At 43.4% G+C, this 24,043-nt stretch overlaps 1 protein-coding gene across 2 annotated transcripts in view; it reads right to left on the reverse strand.

The window, feature by feature from the left end:
* Positions 1–17,223, reverse strand: part of TMEM255A (transmembrane protein 255A) — a 62,754-nt gene extending 45,531 nt beyond the window's left edge. Inside the window, exons 1-2 of one of the 2 annotated variants that reach the window (XM_053580922.1) lie at positions 16,939–17,223; positions 10,103–10,245 (exon numbers count right to left, since the gene is read on the reverse strand). In XM_053580922.1, coding sequence (XP_053436897.1) covers positions 10,103–10,245; positions 16,939–16,996 — 201 coding nt within the window. In that variant the 5' untranslated portion in view covers positions 16,997–17,223. The remainder of the gene's footprint in view (positions 1–10,102; positions 10,246–16,938) is intronic. The other variant, XM_053580923.1, reaches the window with a different exon arrangement.
* Between the last annotated feature and the right edge of the window lie 6,820 nt (positions 17,224–24,043).

Raw genomic sequence — 24,043 nt, forward strand, 5'->3', positions numbered from 1 at the left:
TGATGTAGTTACATTTCTCTTTAGCCTCACTAATGGTCTGGGTTTCCATCTGCAGCCTTACCTTGGTTCACAGGGGCATCCTTCACTCCGAGGCCCCCAAATCTTGCACCTAGGCTTGGAAATCTAACAGACCTGTGGACTGAGCAGGAGCTTGATGGGGCCATGTAGGGGGACTGGGTAGTTGTCTCAGGACCCCAAGAATAAAAGGGAATGAGAGAAGGCATGAATGTGAGTGTCCAAGGACTCTTTCCGCAGGGCCACTCAACCAGCAAGCCCGCTTGAGAAGTAGACACTGGAGTGCATGAGGCTATATCCCAGGCCTCTATTTGAGAACATCCTCATTCAATAGCTAATCTACACCTGTCTCCCACCCTGTCTTATTGCAAACATAATTAAAATGTGTTGCCATAAGGCATACTGATTAAAACCTGGTTATCACACTAGCCTGATTTCCAACCCCAGCTCTTCCACTTATGTCTGTACAATCTTGAACAAATGAGTTAAGCTCTCTAAACATCAATTTCCCTGTCTGTAAATTAGGGGCCACAGTAGAAACCACTTTATAGAGCTTTTGTGAGGGTAGCCAGGATGATAGGTTCAAAGAACTTTGTGTGGTCCCTGACACACAGTAAGTACTCCATAAATATTATTTTGCTCTAGTGATTGTTGTTACTATTTTTAAAAACCATTTAACTTTTCAGCCACTCTAACTTGACTTAAGCTGGAAAATCCTAGCATTATTTGCTCTATTTCTTTTTTTTTTTATTAAATCATAACTGTATACAATGATATGATTATGGGGCATCATACACTCACTTCATAAACCATTTGACACATTTTTATCACAGTGGTTAACATAGCCTTTCCGGCGTTATCTCAGTTACTGTGCCAAAACATTTACATTCTACATTTACCAAGTTTCGCAAATACCCCTATTTGCTCTATTTCATAAGAGAGTTTCCCTGTTCTATTTCATCTCCCCCTCTGGTATGTTCCATGGCCTTTATTGTATTTATTTATTTTTTATTGTTGGGGATTCATTGAGGGTACAATAAGCCAGGTTACACTGATTGCATTTGTTAGGTAAAGTCCCTCTTGCAATCATGTCCTGCCCCCAGAAGGTGTGGCACACACCAAGGGCATGGCCTTTATTTTTCAGGAGGAAGCCCACTAATAGTCTGTGCTTATGAAACTCTGAGCCATTTGTAGAGATTGAGAGAAATTCAGAGGCAGCTTCTTACAGGGAAAATAAGTCCTTTTACCAAACAGTCCATCAGCTTCCATAGATACTGACAGAATGTCTCCTGAACCCTAATAACAATCTGCCCAAGATGGGAAGCAAAGACACTCCCTATTCCTGACACTCTCAAATAACTCCCTGATGGCAGTTATCAGAAAGGGTGGGTGAAAGCTTTGTGGAATTGATTGGAAAGACAAGATACTCCAGAACTGGAAATCCCAGGCCAGACACTTCCTTCATCTGCTTTCCTCTCCTTCTCCCATTCCATTCTATTCCATTCCAATGCATTCAGTTTTCTTTTCTTTTTTTGTAGAGACAGAGTCTCACTTTATGGCTCTCGGTAGAGTGCCATGGCATCACACAGCTCACAGCAACCTTCAACTCCTGGGCTTAGGCCATTCTCTTGCCTTAGCCTCCCGAGTAGCTGGGACTACAGGCGCCCACTACAATGCCCGGCTATTTTTGTTGTTGTTGTTGTTGCAGTTTGGCCGGGGCTGGGTTTGAACCCATCACCTTCGGTATATGGGGCCAGCGCTTTACTTACTGAGCCACAGGTGCTGCTCTGCATTCAATTTTCTAACATTCACTGAATACCTGTATGTCAAATGAATAAGAAGACATGGGCCCACCAAGAGCTTATAGTCTAGTAAAGGAGAGACAGACTGTGGGTTAAGGACCCACAGGTAAAGAACACAGTGGCTTAGGAGCAAGGAATAGTTCGTTCTGGATGATATCCCTTGCCTGCTGCTTATAAACTGTGTGACCTTGGGCCTGTCCCTTAACCACCCTGTGCTTTGGCTTCCCCATCTATAAAATGGGAACCATAACAGTACTTTCCACACAGATTGCTGTGACGATTAAATGAGATAAAGTATGCATTGTAATATGACTTGCATGTGGTAGTCTGCTAAATAAATGGTAGCTCAAAGGTTTCATGGAGGAAGAGCCATTTGTATGGCAAGCAGGGAATATCTACTGTGTTATGCCTGAAAGAATGCACTTCCCTGAATGACAGGCTCATGAACTCACCAGTGTCACAAAAACTACCTTACAAATGAAAAGCATTTTAAGTTAAAGAAGCACCTGCCGCCCACTTTGGTCACAGAATTGCTATGGAGTTTGGTGAAGCTGATATCATTCCCATTTGATAGATCAAAAAATGGAGGACTAGAGAAGTATAAGGATTTATCGTGTCTTACAGCAAGTTAATGGTGGGGCCAGGACTAGCCCTCAGGTTCCCTAACAGGTAATGTTCTTTCAGCCACACTGTGCTCTATTTGTGACCAGTGTCAGTAGAATAGTGACCTTCGAGTACCAAGGGCCTCATTATTGCCTCTTAAGGAAGAAGTTCTCTGGATGGGTGGTGTGAGAAGGTCTATTTGAGGTAAAGCTGAGGGGCTGAAAGTAAAGAAGGGGAAAACCAATGGCATTTACTGAAAAGTGGTGGCTACTGCTAATCAACTCTTTGCTACTAAAACCTCAGAAGGATAAGCTCTGTGGTCTCCCATTGAGAGCTTCATGGAATCTTTCAGACCTTTGGCCCTCCATCTTGATTCATCATTACCTGAACAAATAACCAGTTTGCTTTGTTTTGGCTGCCCTCCACTTGTGGAAGCAAAAAGACAAATCGTTAGAAATCAAAGTCAGAGTCAGGGGCTCTTGTTGGGTCATACCCTATCACTTATGCCTATTCCTATCCACTGCCCCAGACACCCAGGGCTGAGGCTCAGAAGGATTAGTCACTTAGTAAATATTAATTGGACATCATCTCTGTGGGAAGCACTGTGTTCAATCTGTGATTTGAAAGCCAGGAAATGGGATGGGGTATGATCAAGAACGATGAGATTCAGGCTTAAAGAGCTCATATTATAATTAGGTAAACTGGTCCATAATTCCTTTCCATAATCCCCAAAGCCACAAAGCTCTCAAAACCAGAAGGAATTTTTTTGTAGCTACCTTGGTGACAAAACCTGAACTTGAACTGATCTGAGGTTATTTTATAATCTTTATCCCACTTAGTGTAAAAATTCATGTTTTATTATAGAAACATGATGATGCTTGATTATGGGGTGCTTCTCAAGCCCCCGTTGGGGTGTTAGATAATGTATGATATAGGCACTGTATAATCTTTCTAAAATAACAACAACAACAAAATTCTGAATTCTGACTCACATCAAGCCCAAATGTTCAGATAAGGGATTATGGACCTCATGCCACAAAGCAGGATATGAGTATTTTCCAGCAACCACTGTGGACACTAGCAGTTGGGAAATGTTTCTGCTGTTGTCTTTAAGTTGGGATGTGACAGAGTATTTGGAACAGACAGAGAGCAGGGAGCACCTTGCAGGTGTGGCAGGGTAATGTGAGTGACAGCACTAAGGCTGGAAATCCCAAGTCATGTTTAGGGGACTGTGAATTAACGATTTTGGCCAAAGAGAAATAACTGGAGACCAGGCTGACGGCCTCTGCGTAGAGGCATGATAAGGGGGCAACAGAAAGCCAGTAGTTGCTTCCTTTAATAGGTAGTGCATTTTATGGCTTCTGTGGTGTCCCCAAATCCTCCTTACAGATTTTTCTATATCCTTAGGTCACAAGGTGACAGAACTTTGTGGCGTTATAAAAGTCTTATCCAGCAAATCAAGATTCAAATCTCATTTTTGAACTGTACACACTAAGTTAGGAAGTTACAGTTTAGAATGAACGTAGATTTTAGAAACATTTTTAACATGAGGTGGGAATATTTCTGCCTAATTCACAATTAACAACAAAGTCCCACTATCCAGAGTTCCTTATATTTCCTGAGCATGCAAGTTAATCATGCTTTTTTTTTTGGACTTATCAGGAGTCTTTACATGTGAAGAAGCCACACACTGGCCCAGGGAAGTTTTCTGGGCTGTTAATTGTTTTGAATTGTCTCTGCTGTCCCTGTTCTCTAATAACTCTGACATGATTTTCAGTTAACTTATCCCCTCTCTCAAGGTAATGGGAAAGAAACTCCGGGTTTCTTTCCTGAAAAATAAACAACAAAAAACCCTCAGGCTAGTATGGGCCCTACAAGTACAACAGCTGAGGAGAGGGTACAAGAATGAAAGGCTATCTCCACTGTCCAGGGGGCCAACTCCATCTTGTGGGTTCCTTGGGAAACACATTTAAAGGCCTCTTTCTCCTGCATCTAAGCAATCTCTCTCACCTGCCTTTTTCAGCTTCAGGCAACACTGCTCTTGGATTTTTTTTTTTGGCATTCAGAGCAGAAAGCTCCTCAGAACCTTTCTAGAATGAAATATAGCTTGACTATTTGAGGACAGTTAAATTCTTAAGCCAGATTGTCTTTCTTTGTTGGTTTTTTTTTCTTTTTTTTTTTTTTTTTTGTAGAGACAGAGTCTCACTGTACCGCCCTCAGGTAGAGTGCCGTGGTGTCACACGGCTCACAGCAACCTCTAACTCTTGGGCTTACGCGATTCTCTTGCCTCAGCCTCCCGAGCAGCTGGGACTTACAGGCGCCCGCCACAACGCCTGGCTATTTTTTTGTTGCAGTTTGGCTGGGGCTGGGTTTGAACCCGCCACCCTCGGCATATGGGGCCGGCGCCCTACTCACTGAGCCACAGGCGCCGCCCATTTCTTTTTAACTTTACAGTTCAGCCTATGCAGATTAGAACATCTTTAAAGATACATGTGTGCATATGTCTCCTAGAATGATGATACCACATTCTAGCTCAGGTAGAGTAGCTAACAAACTGTAAGAAGGCACCTCATTATATTAGGGCATCTGACTGGACAAAGCAAAGATGCCCCTGAAATGTTTTGCATGATTGAGAGTTATGTACATTGAATTTCATTTTAAATGCTAGAGACCACAATATTTAAATGATTTGTATATTGAGTCTTCTATTAATCTAATAACTTCTTAATTTGTTGTATATTGAGTCTTCTACTAATCTAATAACTTCTTAATTTGTCTGTTTAGAAATTTTAAATCTCATGTATTGTTAACACATTTAACTAGAATCCAAAACAGCAACATTCTGTCATATTTTCTTAGATTGGATGACTGATTAAAGACTTTCTTACATTTATTCCATGTGTATAAATTTTCTCCAGTATGAATTTCCTGATTTTGAGACTAATGTAGTGACTGGGTAATAGCTTCTACACATTCATTACATTTGTAGAAATACTCCTGAATATGGATAGTTTAGTGGCTAATAAGCTTGCAACATGGATGAAACACTTTCTCCCATTTTTTTTAGATTTGTACTAGATCTTTAGAGATTGAGCTTTCTGATATTTTCTAGAGCATGAGTCTTCGTTCAAGATTTTTCTATGTTTATTACATTGATTTTTACTCTCATAAATATACTGATAATTATTTAGGGTAGAGTCCTGGATTGAGGACATTGAAGTTTTATTTGGTATGTATTGTTTTTTCTAATTATTTATTCCTTGATGTTGTCTAAACAATGGTGACTGGGTATATATGTGAAACTTAGTAAATGTAGAATGTAAATGTCTTAACACAATAACTAAGAAAATGCCAGGAAGGCTATGTTAACCAGTGTGATGATAATATGTCAAATGGTCTATAAAACCAGTGTATGGTGCCCCATGATCGTATTAATGTACACAGCTATGATTTAATAAAAAAAAAATGGTGACTGGGTAAACACCTTACCATAATGATCCTCACTGTAGATTTTGGCATTATTTGTTGGTATAAGAATAAAAAATTTTGAATGAATGACCCATCATATCGAACACATTCAGAAATATTCTTCTCATTTTTAAATCTTTGGTCTTCAAAAATAATTTGACTCTAGCACTCTGGGAGGCCGAGGCGGATGGATTGATTCAGCTCAGGAGTTTGAGACCAGACTGAGCAAGAGCCAGACCCCGTCTCTAAAAATAGCCAGATGTTGTGGCGGATGCTTATAGTCACAGCTACTTGGGAGGCTGAAGCAAGAGGATTGCTCAAGCCCAAGAGTTTGAGATTGCTGTGAGCTGTGATGCCATAGTACTTTACTGAGGGCAACAAAGCAAGAGTCTGCCTCAAAAAAAAAAAGGAAAGAAAGAAATATTTGACTGAACACTTAATCCAATCCTATATCCAAAATCGAGAGTTTCTCTCAGGCTTGCCAATGACTGGTAGTTGCTTCCTTTAATAGGTAGTGCATTTTATGGCTTCTGCGGTGTCCCTGAATCTTCCTTCAGATTTTTCTATACCCTTAGGTCACAAGGTGACAGAAGGTGCATCAGAGACATCTGTACCTTCCTGAGTGAAGAAGAAGGAGCAGTGAACACCCAGGACAACAGAATTTTTTTCTTTTTCTTTCTTTTTTTTTTTTTGAGACAGAGCCTCCAGCTATCACCCTCGATAGAGTGCTGTAGCATCACAGCTCACAGCAACCTCCAATTTCTGGGCTCAAGCGATTCTCCTGCCTCCGCCTCCCAAGTAGCTGGGACTACAGGCGCCTGCCACAACCCGGCTATTTTTTGGGTGCAGCCGTCATTGTTGTTTGGCAGCCCCGGGCTGGATTCGAACCCCCCAGCTCAGGTGTATGTGACTGGCGCCTTAGCCGCTTGAGCCACAGGTGCTGAGCCACAATTCTTAATAACCTGAATTTTTTTTATAGTTCTATACAATGGTAATTCATATTCAAAGTGTCCAATTTGACAGTGCAGAATCTTAAAATGCCACATTAAGCTCCTTCTGGTTTTTACTGCTAAGCATATTTTATTGTGTTTTAATTCTCTAGGTGGTTGCGGGTCCACCGGAATTAGACTCCCCTGGGGTGCTCATTAAAATGTGGAGTCAACAGGTATTACTTTTGCACTCCAAGGTTAGCTCATGAAAAGAAAATTCGGATTCCTGGGCCACCTAGACCTACTGAATTAGAGTCGCTAGGGATAAAGCGTTGAGATCTGCATTTTTCACGGGGTCACCAGGTCATTCTTGTTCACACCAGGGTGGCAGGGTGGGGGGGGGAGGGAAGCACAGGGTTAGAATTTCTACAGTAACTCCCTAATAACTAAACTAATTCCTAGATAAATCTGAATTCTCAGGTGTGTACTGTTCAGAAGTATGAGTTGTAACTGTATTTGTTACATTTTCTGACCTATAAACTCCAAAGGATTTTTCTGCTTTTCAAACTGCTATTTTCCCCTCCTTCACTTTCTATAATTAAAATGCATTTTAAAGAAACAATCTCCAGGAACTGTGAGAGCACATTTTTAAAGGTTAAACCATGGGGGCACACTGTCCGTTAGGGGTGGCTCTCCTATTAACACTTCCATCTGAGCTCTTAGTGAACACACGCAGACACATGCCCCCATGGCTTCAACTTCCAGGGCTAGCTGAACATCGGGTACTTGAATAGCAGCAATCAGGCTCCCTCCTTCCTTTGTTAATGTATTCCAACCTAGCCACCCATGGTCAGAGATTCTACAGAGAAGGTTCATAGCCACTGTTCGTGAATAGGAGTTTGTGCTCTTAAATGACATGGAAAATACTTTCCCCTCACCCACAGAGACTCTGAATCTTGGCTGGAGCATTTGCTCATCACTCAGAAGTATTGCACTAATGCAGCTACCTGAAACACACAAAGTCACACCGACCCTATAAATTACTTTTCCAAGCCACCAAAATGCTATCTTACCCCCTCCCTTCCTCCCTGCCCTATCCCCCTCGCTTGTGTTTAAAAATAAAAACCAATCCTGCTGACGTCTGGTTTTATTGCCTTGCCACAGGAAGTGGACTGGGTGAGTTCTCACATCACATGTTTAACAGAGGGCACCAAACTGGTGTCTGTGGGTCACCTGCCATTGGCTGTGGGGAGCTCGGCCTGCCCTAGAGCTGTGGAAGCACTTTCCTTGGTAGCCTTCAGCTCCAGAGAGGCACAACCCACGTCAGAACCCAGCTTAGCAAAGGCTCTTGGAGTCAGTGACCTAGGCAACGGACTCCAGGCTTGGTCATTCACAGTGCTGGCTTGTCCAAGACATCATCCTTAATCCCTTCCCCTTCCTTTGCTTCTCTCTCCAACCTCCACCTCTCAAAAAAGATGAGAGAGAGAGATGAAACAAAACAATTTATCTGATTTCTTTGCCCTAAAAAGTATATATACATATATTTTTCTTTATTCTACTCTCTAGCAATTGCAATTGGGGGAGACACTGAAGTGATATCAAAATTATGATCCAACCTCTAGAGTTAGGTTTTTGGACAACAGCAGTGTGGTAGACCCAAATGAGGCTTTTTCATGCGACAAGTTCAGCAGTCTCCAAAGGGAATTGCATGCAGATGGGGATGGGGATAGGAAACATAATCCACTATAATATGAAAAGAAATGATTAAAACTCCCATTTCCTATTTGTTATTTATCTAAAATAATAAGAAAGAAATTAGGCATTACTAATATTCAATAAACAGACTGTCACTGGCACCCTCCATTTGTATGAATGCCAGGTGATCAAATGATCTATCCTAAGATAGGAAAGTAAGTTTCAAGCAGCAAAGGGTTGATGGTGGGGCATTTTATGTATGTCTAGATTGTATTATCCAGTTTTAACTCAATGAATCCCAACACAGTGGACAAGATGTTTGGAAATATTCCTATTGAGAAGCCACAAATTGAAGATGACTCTAATAATGTAAACACATATGAACAACAAGAAAATGGCAGAGTTGATCCTCCTACTTCCCAGGGTGAGGTTTTTTTTTTTTTTTTAAATTTCAGGTTAATGTGAGAGTAAAAACAACCAAATCATAATATTTGAATTTCTTAGGTGGAGTCCCTCTTGCAGTTATGTCCTGGACCCCGGGTGAGCTTTTTATTAGCCATATCGTGGGATCAACATTAAAAACCCTGATTCTGGCCAGTTGCAATGGCTTACACCTATAATTCTAGCACTTTGGGAGCCTGAGGAGAGAGGATTGCAGACCAGCCTGAGTAACATAGCAAGATTCTGCCACTACAAAAAATAGAAAAATTAGCCAGGCATGATGGTGCACACTGATAGCCCCAACTACTTCGTAGGCTGAGGCAGGAAGATTGCTTGAGCCCATGAGTTTGAGGTTGCAATGAACTTTGATGACACCACTGCACTCTAGCCTGGGTGACAAAGGGAGACCCTGTTTCAAAAAAAAAAGAAAAAACCCTCCCATTATTCTAATGACAATCTAATCACATCTGATTAAGAATTCAGCCAAAAATACTAACAATGAACTAGTGGGTCATTTGAAATAAGTACTTATAGCCACTATCTTTAATGACAAACTTCACACTAAGTGCATATCATCCTGTGACATTTTAGTTAGTGTTTGCATGAAATAGTATTACAAATTATTTCATTTTTATCTATTTTTTGATTTCCGTGTTTATAGAAATATTATGAACATGTATATAATATATAAATGAACAAATATACATACTTTAGAAATATATCTTCCCAATCTTTTTCCTGATAGGAATGAAGGATCACTTTAGTGATTAGCGCTATTGGTTATAGAGTGTCAAGCTGCCAGGGTCCTCAGATTTCAGGTGAGGTCAGGTAACCTCTGTTATAGGAAATGCCCAGAAAGAAAGGACTTTAGCCTAAGGTTAATAACGCTAGTTAGTAACATTTCCTAACCCAGAAACCTAAGGTGTTAAAGAGTGAGATGACTTGCATAGGATCACTCTAAGGCAGGATAGTACTGGATTCTTCTGATTAACAGGCCCGGAGTTGCCTCTCTCTATAAATATAGAGAGATATAAAGGAGGAAATCCTAGCACACATTGGAAATTCAAACAGAATTAAAACCATTGGAGTAGAACCTGAATTTCTGTGGTCAGCAAGCTATTAAGACCTACCAAAGCCTTCTATACTTACAATAACTCCTGGGTAATAACCTCCAACAGTCACATTCTGGGTCCTGGTGGTTGCAGCAAGGCCCACCGTGAGAATTAACACAGACACAATAAGCAAAGTCACGGTGACATATATGGAGTTTCTTTTCCTCCGATTGAAGGCTCCTGAAAGCACAGAGAGAAACTGAAATTGTTCATGTCAGCTGAGGAAGGGAGTATCTAAAAGAAAAAAAGAAAACACTAGAAAGGTTTTCCTTTCCCATTCCTACTGGTAACTGGGGTTATTTTTAGGGAGTGGGATTAGGGGAAGTACAATTAGGGAAATACAATTTTAATTTTTGCAGTCATCGGGTGCCATTTTTGTAATCAAAAATATTTCCAGTTTGAAAAATAAACAACAGAGAAAATTTTACCAGTTACATAAAAACAAAACAAATGTTTCTGCTTCTGGCACTCTATAAAAGATGTATCATACTCAGTAGAGTATTTTTTAGGCCAAATTATAAGGCATATGATAAATGGAAAGTGCCTGTGTGGGGGTATTAAATGAAAATATTTTAAAGCCAATATGCAGTTAAGGAGGTTTTCTTCATAAGCTAGAAATATGAAATTTCATTTCCAGGGTAAATATCAGAACGAAGCCAGGTTACTGGAATTTTTTTTCATTTATATCTGACATTTGCCACCTCATGTATAAACTTTAAAATGGTGCATTGGCAGGATTTGTCACAAAACAAATGTGTGTAATAAAGTAAGTGTTTGGAAGCCATTAGTCTATAAAGATACGTATCGGGGGAAGTAGATAGGGAGGATTACAACTTATACACATTTAGGCTTATGTGAGGTTTACATAAATATAAATGATGAGAAACCCATTCTCCTACTCAGGGCTTATCAGGCATGATAGAGCAAACCAATATTTTTTTCAAAACCAGGCTTATTAAGTCAGATAGAAAAATGGCATCTAAGCTCACTTTTCAATTTAATTGTTTTTAAAGGAGCTCAGCACCACTCCACACACTGCAGGCATTTCTCTGACATGGGGGGGGGCCCTGAACAGAAAATACCAGGGAAGAATTCCCACCTAGGAGATCTCAGAAAAAAAAAAAAAAAGCAAATGGGGACTGCTATGAAAGTCCAGTTCTCTAGTGGAAGCATAGAAGGTGAAGCAGTGGGTAGTCCTATGATGGGGTCACCCATCCAGGTGGCTTGACTGTCATTTATGGCCCTAAAGAGACCACTTGGGTCTGATCATAAGACTTGTCATTCTGGGAGGCCTCACTGCAGCCTCAGGAATCAGTTGCCAAGAGAAGCCGCCCAGACTGCACCACTGGAAGGGAGGGGAGAGGGGATGGAGGAAGGGGGAGGAAGACTAGAAAACCAAGTGAGACCCAGGGGGCCTGGTGGTGGGTGGTGAGAAGGAGGGGCTGTGGCCAGCCTGGCAGCCTCCTGCAGATATGCCCTCTGATATGGAAGAAAAGCGTCAGAGTGCCACTCTGGGTTAGCCCCACCATCCATCTTGTCTTCCCCAGTACAGTCCTCCCAGGGAGGTGGGAGGGGCTGGCGATCTACCCTGACGTCAGCCTGGAAAGTGAGGGATGTGACTCATCAGGGTCATTTCTAATAGGGGACTATTCTAAGACTATTTTACATTGAAATGTAGAAGTAGTTTGAGGGCTTATAGGCACCACATACTAAACCTCTACGTCTCACCCTGGGTGGAGAGGTAAGGAGAGTTGGGAAATGAGGCTTCTCCAGTGAGACCTAAATCCAGACTCCATGGGGAAAAACATAGAGACCCGCTAGAGGCACCTGCGACATCAGGGCCCTTTGCGTTAGAGGGTTATTAGGAATGCAAAGGACAAGCTGACTGGTGTTCAACACAATGAGAAAAGCTGGGAAATTCAGACTGCGGAGGCTGGGAAGGGAATGGGGGTGGGGACAGGATTAATTTCTTCTGTTTACCAGAAGGTTACCTATCCTTCCTCTTGATTTCTAGGGAGCCTAAATGAGTCTCTAACCAGAGTCACTAAGTCTATTTGATGACAGATGCTCCTCAGTGAATCTGTGAGTTGGTTCACAGAGGGGCTCTAATACAAACTTAGCCTCATTGCCTACCATTCTTGTCTTCCTTTCTCCTTTGGCACTCATGTGATCTCTAGCCCTCCCCTGCCTCTGGCAAAATGTGAGGGGACGTCTGGATACACCAAGGGTATCTTTGTGACCCACCAGTGTCTCAACACCTTACCCAGAAAACTCGAGAGACTAAATTGGAGTGTGTGTGTGTGTGTGTGTGTGCATGCTCTTTCTAATTTGTTGTTGTTGTTTCACTTGCCTGCTCTGCTACTTCCCCACCAAATGGCCTTTAATCTTAATCAGAGATCTTGGGTCTTCTTTGCAAATATCTGTCGAACTCTTAAAAGCACAGGAGCCAGGTCAGAAAAGTGACTCAGCAAACCACATGGTGTCATTTGAAAATCTATGTCTTTTTTACCCTGCTTTAGAACCTAAACTGAAAAATCAGTCAGTTGAGAAACCCAGATAAGGATCCTACAGATCCACAGGGGCCTTACCCCCAGGTAAGATTTGCTTTGGATTGAATTCCTAAGAAGACTTTATCACTAGGTTGAATATCTATTCTCTGTCCCTCACATCTCCTCACCCCATCACTTCTTATTTTACACTCTAAAGACCATAATTATATAAAATAAGATTATTTCTGGTTGCACTTGAGGAGTTGACTATGTTAAGGAACCCTCCCCCCCCCGTGACTCCTTTTGAAAATGAGGAATCACCCCTCAATTTATCTTTAGCATCAATTTGACTTAATAAAATTCACATCTACTGGGCGGCCCCTGTGGCTCAAGGAGTAGGGCGCCGGTCCCATATGCTGGAGGTGGTGGGTTCAAACCCAGCCCTGGCCAAATAAAAAAAAAAAAAAATTCACATCTACTTAGAGCAAGACCTACCTGTTCTTGGAAGGTGTGGCCCAGGCTCCTATGAGACTGCTCATTATGTCTGCTTAGGACATTTTCCTGATGATTATTTTATTTTAGAAGGGAGAAGTAGAGCCCTGTTCTTATTAGGGTACAATTTGGGGCTTACCTTAGATGGAACACAGGGCCATCTTATTCTGATTTTGTTTTGTTTAGTAAATTGACACATCAAAGAAAAACTAAGACACAGTGAGATACTTAAATAAAGCAGCAGGTACTTGAAAACAGTGCCTATCACAGTGTTTGATACCTAGTGAGCCGGCAGTACTTGTTGAATAAACAATAAGTGGCATCTCAGAATTGTTTCCCTTCTAATCAAAAAGGCTGTAGGAGGAATTGTGTGAATACATATGGGCTATGTTTATAGAATTGATTTTTTAAAATAGGGTACCCATGAGGGCTCCCCCAAATTAAAGCCTTCTGGCCAATGAGTGTCACAATTTCAATCTCTCTCATGACCCTGTTTACTTGGTGCTCAGTACATTTCTGTTTAAATAACAACCACTCCTGCAACCAACAATGGTGAGAGACTCTGAAATCTCATTGGCAATGCCTGCCCCCCCACTCCAGCAGCCTCCCTGCAGAACTACTGCAGCCCTCCCTCTGCAGTGCCCCACCTCCACCCCAGTGGAGTGACGACCAGTATTGCTCAGCTCTAAAAGCGCCCAATTATTTGCTGTCTCCACCCTTCTAAAAACAACCAGCTTTTCTCTCCTCCGAGTTTTCCCCTAATCAGAGCCCCCACCTGCACTGCGGTCTTTGACTCTAGGTTCCTCCCTTCCTTTGAAACCTGCTCAAAACTCCCCTCCTCCAAGATGTTTTCTTCTCACTCTAATTGCTCATTATTTCATGTCCCCAAGTTCCTAGATACCTTACTCAATGGGTATATCAACTGTGACTGCTACCATTACAATTGTCACTGCAGGGCTGGTCCACAATCCATATCATGTCCATCAGTTCCAGGATTAGGTATCTGACAGGAAAGAAGATGTCAGTTGCTAGAAGGGAGGATGTTGTCTTCATCACTTGTGTTTTTACCTTGTACATGTTCTTGATCACCCCTTCCCAAGAGAACAGGTAGGCTATATAATCTTCATTGGGATACAGCAAAGATAGGGACCCAGTACTCTGCCTGTTACAGTGCGTTGTTGATGGCTGGCTAATTCTTCGGGTTGATCTTTTGAACTGATTAGGATTTGCCTTACCTGAGTCAGCTTTGCCACACAGGGTGGGTTCCAGGAAGTCCCAACCTTGAGCATTGGTGGAGACAGGTGGCTACCCATGCAAGCGTCTCAAGGCCCTGCCAAACTCCCAAACATTTCCTTAGAGGGGCTGAAATTCACATCCCCCCAACTTCAGACAATTCTTTGAATGGAGACATCCAAGGCTGCCAGTAAATTATGAATGTTATTTGGGTAGGAAGCAATGCCTTGCTGTAGTAGAGGTGCCAGTAGCGCCTGGGGGCGGTGTTACCCAAAGGGAGAAGGGGGTTGCTGCGAGGGTATTGAGGGGCCCTGCAGTCAAATTACCATCTGACCAATTGCCAAACCTTGGACTTACCGCTCCATGACCAGGAAGCCAGCAAGCTACAGTGCAGGCATCTTGAGGGTGCACTGTGTGTCTGTGTGTTCTAAATTTTATCGTTTTGGCTGCGGTTCTGTCTTGTCTATAAAGGGAATCCCCTCAGAAATGCTGCCTTCAGAGGCTGAAATACTAACCTACCCACCCATTCTCCCTCTCCCCTCGTGCAAGAGAAGGTGGTGTTGCCAGAGCCGAGTTAAGTGGGAGTAGCTCCTAAGTAGCCTAGACGCTGATTCAGGCCTGGGCTGTGTGGGACCAGCGCCAGGGAACTCCGGGGAGACTCCCCTGTACAAACTGTGGAAACCCAGGGTTACCACTCGACTCAGGAATTTGCTAGTGTCCTCAGTCTGCGGACTTTAAAAAGCGGAATGCGTGGTGCCAACTCTGCGTCTATATGGGATTTATGAGTCTTTCCCCGCAGCGTCGAGACTGGGCTGGGCAAAGCCCACTCAGCTCCTTGTTGCGCAGACCTTTCTAGAAACGTAAGATTAGCTGAGGGCCTCTGGGAGCCCAAGAAAGAACTCTCTTCGTCTTGTTCCCCAACACACAGAGCAGTGTGCCAAGTAGCAACTCTTTAAGCTCTGCACCACCGACCTGCCCACTCCCCGCGCGCAGACGGCCGGGAGGGAAGGCTTGGTTGGAGGTGTTTGTCACCCGCAGCGGGAATGGGCGCTGCGTAACCCTAGCGCTCTTCCACCCAGCCCTCCGTAGCGCAACAGCTTGGCGTCGGGGAGCCAGAGCTGCGTTGGCGCCACAGCTGGCCAAGGTAAGGAGTGCAGTGTGTGCGTGTGTGTGTGTATCTGCGTGTGCGTGTATAGAGCGAGCACTCGCGCGAGAGCGAGCTGGGAGTTAGGGGGGAGTCTGGTACTGCTGGGCTCTGGATTCAGACCCGAATTGTTGACCCCATTTGTATCTCACTGTAAGTAACTACACCCTTAAAAATGAAAAAGAGCAAATTTGTATACTGAATGTGCAAAAACATTGAAAATATAGATCTTTACACTACCCAGGAGAAAACACTTTCTGGGGCTCCTCCGGTGAACGAATTTTGTTGAGATTGAGTCTTTTTCAGTTAGTAAGGGCTCAATCTTTTCCCCGCCCCCTCCCTTCGAGATGTCCCCGCAAATTCATCAAAGATCTGAGCAGGCTAGATCGGAGGAATTGCGGGGAGAGGGTTTTTGCATAATGTAAAGTATGTTGGAAAGAGAGAATTCGATTTGGTTGAAGTGTATCCGAGGCGAATTTCAAAATTAGGTGGGATCATGATTTGACAATCCCCTCCCGCTCTCCTGGGCTCCAAATTAATTTCTCCGCGCAGTGAAATCATAGAGCTTGGGAAGATGCCTAACAGCTGAGGGGGGCTGGGTTTGTTTTTTGGTGGTAACCACCAAGAAACAGCTTCGAGGGGCAGCCAAGTTAGTGCCCAAAGGTAGCTGCCCCCCGGCTTCAGTGAGGAAAGGTGTCGAAAAGTGCCCCTCCCCCTCCCTTCCAGAGCAGAAAAGCGCGACTTCAGAAGACGCGCGGGCTCGCGCTCGACGTTTCTTTCTCGCGCTCTCAATCGTCCCCCCCCCACCACCGCTTTTTTCACACTCACGCACACTCCGTGCGTTTGGAGCAGGATAGGAATCAAATTCAAAGAATGTTGATCCTGCTGCTGAAGACAGCAGGGTTGGGCTGTCTTGAGTGATTCCGCAGAAATTCCCCTCCCACCAGCCCCCTTTCCATCTTCTCCCCCCTACTCCCGCCCATCCCCCAGGGTTGCGCAAACCCCCCATCAGCGAGGTGCAAATCAGTCCCCCCTGCTCACCGCAGCTCTGAATTTCAGGGCAGCTTCAAGAGAGTTGGGAGGGGGCAAGGACCCTGCTTCTTCTATTTATGATTAGTCGTGAGCTCTTAGAAGTGACGAGTACTTTGCAAAGAGGGAGTGTTGAATGGAAAACCGAGGTGCAGGTTGCAGGAAAGTGTTTTGATCCTCAGACAGCTGGGATTTACCCCTGGCTGTAAGTCTGTAGACACACGCACACAAACACGCACACACCCGCACTCTGGGGCAGAGATACTCCGACGCAAGCTTGGCTCTCCAATCTCCGCGCCTCGCCCCGGCCGCAGCCGGGCCGCTCCCTTGGGGCTCTGGTCCACCACCTAGACGCTGGGGCGCGCGGAGCCCCCTAGCCTCGCTTCCCGCTCTCTGGTTTTCGGGGCGGCCAGGGCACTCACAGTCCAGAGGCCAGTGCACTCACCCCTTGCTGCCGCCACCCGGAGGAAGGGCGGCTGGACTTACCCATAGAATCGGGCAGGGACATGTCGCTGGACCGCTGCTGAGTCAGGGACTGATGCATGGTGAAAGCCGCCCGGTTGCCCCAGTCCCTGAAGCTGCTTCAAGCGCCCCTGGCTTAGGGCACCCCACAGAGCATCCTACTCCGCGGCTGCCTCTCTCGCTCCCTCCCAGAGCTGTGCGAGACTGCCTCTGGTTACGAGATGCAGCCCAAGTGCCGCCTCCCCCTCCCTTCCCCTCTTCTCTCTCCCTCCTCTTCTGCCTCCCTCTGCTCCGGGAGGCAGCAGCATTGGCGGTCCGTGCAGCCGCGTGCGCTTGCGCAAGACCCCCCCCCCCCGTCTCCCCATCCTAGTTATCCACCTCCCAGCCTCCCAAGCCAGACAGGGAGCCGTTTTAGCCCCTTGGGGCCAGGGCTGCGCAGAGAAAGAGGGGGAGGCTTCAGCCAGGGGCCAATCGGCCTCCTCTGTAGTTTGGAGAGGGTCTTGGGCAATCATCCTGTTCTAGGATTTATAATTGGGGAGGGGGACAGAGTCAGAGGTTCAGAGCTGAGGAACACACACACACACACACACACACACACACTTGTGCAGGTCTGGTCTTAGTGCTTCCAGAATGACATAATGGATCTGGAGATGATCCAGAGAAGGGCCACTCTATAATCAAGGGGATGGGGGTGGTGGTGGAGGGGGTTGCCATATGAAGATAGATTAAACAAATGCAGACTCTTTAGTTTAGAACGATGAAGGCTGGGAAGGGATGTGACCAGAGTGTATAAAATTATGCAGAAATGGAGAGAGGGAATACAGCCTTATTCACCAGATCTGAGAATTCTAGAACCAACAGCACCCTAAGAGCTAGAAGGAGATTCAGCTAAAGCAAATATGATCCCTCTGTCAACATCCGAGTTTGTACTGTTGTTCAAGGTACTTTTATGTATGTGCATCAAGGATCTCATTTTCTCATCACAGCAGCCACACAAGGGAGGAAGAAGAGTTATTGATTATCCCATTTTACAGAAGAGGAAATTGAGTCTCAGAAAAGGGACAAAGATGTTTCGTGTTTACTTAGCTAGTCAGTAGCAGAGTGGGATTCAAACCTAAATCTTTTGGATTCTGGGGGCAATGCTCTCCTTGCTATGGCATCCAAAAAGAACTGTTATTCTTTATAGCATATTGAAAACCTAAGGAATTAATTAGTTCAAGAGGTGCAACAGGATGAAAACACAAGTAGCTTTGGAAAGAGTGAAAATAAAGTCATGGCTGGCAGATCCACTATGGATTACTAAGGGAAACTGGGGATGAGATGAGAATGTCCCTGATCTTTAAAGACAGCCAAGTTCTTCTCCAAACTATTCTTCCAGACCTCATTAGGATATTGGACTAGAAGCACTGTGTTGTTGACCCAGAAGGGTGGTTTAGATGTCCTCAAAACAGCAGCAGAACAGGTTAAGCACTCCTTGGAATGACCTCAAGATATCTTCCTTGTAGCCAGGGGAGGTAGAGGGTGAGGACAGGGATAATATTTTCCATCTCTTTGGAAACTCAGCCCTGTGGACCTGCCAGATCTCAGGGAATATACTTGTTTGAAGATATCTGTTCTGTCCTAGCAAGGAGCTCCCAGGTTCTCCTTGCCAGATCTCTTTCCAAACACCTCCTCCCGATGGTTGCTGCAACTTTCTCTCGATGTAGCCCCCCACCATCAAAAACCCAAACCAAATTGAGTATAAAACCCTCTTGAGAGTCAATGGGATGAGGAAGATAACTTGGTTCTTTCCAGATCTGCCTGGCAAATCTACCGTAAAGCTTTGTTTCTTTACTGGTGAACTGAGAGCTCTTGCCCTTTCCCATCTTCCAAAGGAAGAAAAGATGCTTCTTGAAGGTTAAAAAGGAAGCCCTTTCTAAAGAACTTGGGCACCCCAGGGGCCAAGCTGAATGCTGTGTCAGGTATTATTAGCAGCCCTACACTATAGATGTGGTTTAGAAATCTGTGACATATGTCCTAGATAGAAACAAGATGCCCATTATTGTAAAGGTGTGTGTGTCTTAAGTGTGCTTGACTTATGTGTCAGAGTCTCCATAAGGTCCACAAAGGCAGAGAGAAATCCCATATTTATACTCGTGCACTTATCATCTTTCAGTCCTGTTTACTTCTCTTTCTCCTCCTATTCTAAATATCTCATATTTAGTGTGAAGAACTCCTGCAACCAGCACTGATTTCTCAGGAGTGCTTCCTAATTAACATATTTTGTTTCTGTAAAAGTAGCCTTGAAGAAAAGAGGTTTTTATACAGGCTGGGAAAGACTGTTTAACACCGTCTTTAGTGATGCGTGGCTCCTCTAGGGCAACCATACAGCTAGAGATCCCTAAAGAAGCCAAATAGAAACTTGTTAACATGCTGGTTTCAATGGACAGATTGAGGCCTTTTCGGTTCAGAGAGAAACACTCTCCCCATCAAATAATGCAGAGTGCGTAGGTAATTTGACCTTTATAATCAAAACCACACACTAGTGAGGTGCCCTTAATGGGGGTGAGCTTTGCTTTCCGCGACATCTGTATTCCCAAATACGGCATGAAAATGGAGCATTATTTTTTAAAAGTACTAGAGGAACTGGCTATTTTAAAGAACTGCATGCTGTATATTTCTTTTGTTCTGTCTCTTGGGGTGCCTTATGGGACTTGGAACACAGCAGGCACTCAGTCAAGTTAAAAATGACTTTGAGACCAGTAGCAGTGACAATAGCAGCAGCTGCAGCAGCTCGGAGAGTAGTAGCAGTCTTCTCCCCAGAGATGGTGTGCTTGTTTGGATAAAGGATCCAGGATAAGGGGAAGGACTAGAATGGGAACGAGGGGGAAGAAAACCCACATTTCAACCAAGCCTGGTATATAGACCTCTTTTCCTCCAGAAGAAAGTTTATTTTAACTCAGAGTGAGCTGGATGATGAAAAAGAAAGAGGCAATTTTTTCATTGACTCCTTTCATGTCAAAACACATGTGTATTTTATACCTAAATAGGCTCGTAGTAAAATTTACCAAGAGGCAATCCACCTAGATGAAGAAATACGTCTTTCATGCAAGGGATGGCTACTATAAAAGTGCTTGGTTAGCTTCTGATAAAAAAGAAATTATTAAACTGGCTTAAAATAAACCCTTTTCATTGCAAGCTTAATCAAGCATACAGTGTTGCCCTAGGTTGCAAACTGTTTATAGCATCAGGAAACATTTGCCAATGGGGCTGCAGCCTATTTCTCTCCATCTTCTTCAAACCAATGATGAGGGCCCTCTACAGAAGCTTTCAGACCACTAGAAAAATGCCAGATGGCGCTCTTTCTCTAGCACATTCACCTTGGAAATAACCATAGTACTCAATCACCTCTGTAGTTGGATAACCAACTTGACTAATTAAATTACCATAGTACCTTCCTGATCCCAAATTTGGGAATGTAGGCTAAGGTTTCACGTCTACATGCAAACAAAGACGTACACCCATCCATGTACATTTACAAAGGTGGCCACACAAGTATTTATAAATTGCACATGCACATACACATCCCAGTTTGGTTATCACCACCCACCGTCAGTTCTCAGAGTGCCAAGGACAGAAAGGAGCTTCAGAATAATGGAAGTATCTCAAAGCATCCAAACATCCCTAATTGAGGTTGGAGTTGTGCCCACCAGACTACCTTAGGTCAGTGCCTGCACCACAAACAGCTGCATCTTCACTGAGGAGAAACAATGTTGAGGGTATTATTTTACCCACAAAGCTTAACTTCTTCCCATCCCACTTCAGCTGGTCATTTTCTTTGGGTACTAGGAAACAGCACTGGTACTTGTCTTTACTTGGTAATTGTTTTCTTTCTATTCTGTGACCTGTCTTAGTTACCAAACATTATGTCATGAGTGAACGTTCTCCAATACCAGTAAGAAATCTTTGATAATATGATTTTAAGTGGATGAAACATCACTTATTTACCACTCCACTGTTATGTTAGAGGTTTCTAATTTTTCAACATTGCAAATAATACAATGAACTACAAGGTCTGACAATTTGCAAACTCATCCTAGAAAAAGCACTACATACCTCATTGCTGACGATGACTACAGTGACCTTCAAAGTTCTCCTCTTGGAAAGTTATGCACTGACACTGGTACCCAGTCCACCCTTCAAAGCAATTTTGGAACTCTTTTTCTGGAATGACCATCAGAGCTGTCATTGTATGGCACACAAAAAACATGCAACAACAACAATGAACTCCACTCAGCAAGACATCACCCCATGTCAACACAAACACAGCTGTGAGACGCTGACATACCACAATTATGAAACCTTACTCAGTTGTTTGTATAGTGCTGCCAATGTAAGTAGACGGTGGCAAGTTCGCAAACTTAATTGTCAGACCTTGTGCAATGGCACATAGCTTCCCAAGGGGAGTACTTCAAAGGTGACTGCAGTGATATCCATCAATCAGGTATGTAGTACTTTTTCTAGGATGAGTTTGTGAATTAATTATCAGACCTTGTGAATCTTTGTACCTTTTTCACCATTAGGTACAATACTACAGTGGAATTATTGGTTCAAAAGTTCTGAACACATATTTTTAATTAAGCATTTTTTATCAACATACATGTAGTAAATCAGACATACCAATGAATTTTCACATGCAGACATATATACCCTTGTGAACCACCACCCAGATCAAGACTTTGAACCTTTCCAGCATCCCACATGACTCCCTTGAACCCCTTTCCCAGTCAATAACATCCCCATAGGTAACCACTATTCTGATTTTTATCATCAAGTCCAAATACCTTTAAGGGTTTGAATATGTATTGTCAAATTGTCCTCCAAAATATTTGTAGCAAAGTACATTCTCATCAGCAACATGTTAAAGTGTCTGGATCACTACACCCTCTTGGTTTCACCTTGAAAAAGGAGATATTCAAAACTGTAGACACGCCTGTTTACAATCAGCAACAAGAAGGGCCAGTTAATAAGTGAGTTCAGGGGCGGCGCCTGTGGCTCAGTGGGTAGGGCGCTGGCCCCATATACTCAGGGTGGCAGGTTCAAACCCAGCCCCAGCCAAACTGCAACATAAAAATAGCCGGGCATTGTGACAGGTGCCTGTAGTCCCAGCTACTCGGGAGACTGAGGCAGGAGAATCACCTAGGCCCAGGAGTTGGAGTTTACTGTGAGCTGTGTGATGCCAAGGCACTCTACAAAATAATAATAATAATAATAATAATAATAATAAATTAAAAAAAATAAGTGAGTTCAGTTGGGCACAAGGCATCCAATGGGAACCACAGATCTAGGAGCAAGAAGGGGGAGGGTTTCAGCACCGGATAACACTGTGTCACAGTCCACAAGTACAGTCATGCACCACAAAATGAGGCAGTGACAGACCATATATACTATGGTGGTCCCATAAGGTTATAATAAAGATGAAAATTTTCTATCACCTAGTGATAGTGATATCATAGCACCATAACATTATAGCACAGTGTATTATTCACATTTTTGTTTTTGTAAACCTACTATGCGGCCAGTTGTATAAAAGTACAGCATCAGCCAGCCAAGGTGCTCATGCCTGTAATCCCAGCCCTTTGGGAGGCTGAGGCTGGTGGATTGCTTAAGACTAGGAATTTGAGGCTATAATGAGCTATGATCATGCCACTACACTCCAGTCTGAGTGACAGAGCAATACCTTGTCTCAAAAAAGAAAAAGAAACTCATAAATACAACACCTACAATTATGTACAGTACATAATACTTGAGAATGATAATAAGGCACTATGTTATTGGTTTATGTATTTACTATCCAATACTTTTTATCATTATTTTAGAGTGTACTCCTTCTACTTATATAAAAGCGAGTTAACTGTAAAATAGCCTCAGGCAAGTCCTTCAGGAGGTATTCAGAAGAAGCTATTGTCACCATAGCAGATGATGGCTCCATGCATGTTACTGCCCCTGAAGACCTTCTAGTGGGACAAGATGTGGAAGTGGAAGACAGTGATATCAATGATCCTGACTCTGTGTAGGCCTAGACTAATGTGTGTGTTTGTGTTTTTTGAACAAAAAAAGTTTAAAAATTAAAAAAATTAAAAGTAGAAAAAACAGGGCGGCGCCTGTGGCTCAAAGGAGTAGGGCGCCAGTCCCCTATGCCGGAGGTGGCAGGTTCAAATCCAGCCCCGGGCCAAAAAAACTGCAAGAAAAAAACAAAAAAACAGAATAAGGATTAAAGAAAGAAAATATTTTTTGTACAGCTACACAGCGTCTGTTTTAAGCAAAGTGTTAAGAGTAAAAATATGTAAAAGATTAAAAAGTTTGTAAAGTAAAAAAGTTACAGTAAGCTAAGGGTAATTTATTATTGAAGAAAAAAGTATTTTTTTCATAATTTAGTGTGTCCTAAGTGTACCGGGTTTATAAAGTCTACAGTAGTGTGCAGTAGCGTCCTGGGCCTTCACATTCACTCACCACTCACTCACTGACTCACCCAGAGCAACTTCCAGTCCTGCAAGCTCCATTCCTGGTAAGTACCCTATAGAGATGTACCATTTTTGCTCTTTTGTATTGTATTTTTACTGTACCTTTTCTATGTTTAGGTACACACCTACTTACCACTGTCTACAGTGTTCAGTACAGTAACATGCTACACAGGTGTGTAGCCTACGAGCAATAGACCACCCCATACAGCCGAGGTGTGTAGTAGGCTGTATCATCCAGGCTTGTGATGTTTGCACAGCAATGAAATCTCCTAATGGCACACTTCTCAGAAGGTATCCCTGTTGTTGAGCCACACGTGACTGTACCTTAGCAACCTCCAACTGCTCAGGTGTTTTCATTGTTGTATTCATTATTGTTCACTGTTGCACATACCCAAAGTCTTCCTTACATTTAGCTCGCAAAATTTTTACAATGATCATTTACTTAATTACACTTGACACACAGTTGGCCTTTAAACACTTGTTTTTTTTTTTTTTTGTAGAGACAGAGTCTCACTTTATGGCCCTCGGTAGAGTGCCGTGGCCTCACACAGCTCACAGCAACCTCCAACTCCTGGGCCTAAGCGATTCTCTTGCCTCAGCCTCCCAAGTAGCTGGGACCACAGGCG

Source organism: Nycticebus coucang, chromosome X (genome assembly GCF_027406575.1).
Source record: "Nycticebus coucang isolate mNycCou1 chromosome X, mNycCou1.pri, whole genome shotgun sequence".
NCBI lineage: Eukaryota > Metazoa > Chordata > Mammalia > Primates > Lorisidae > Nycticebus > Nycticebus coucang.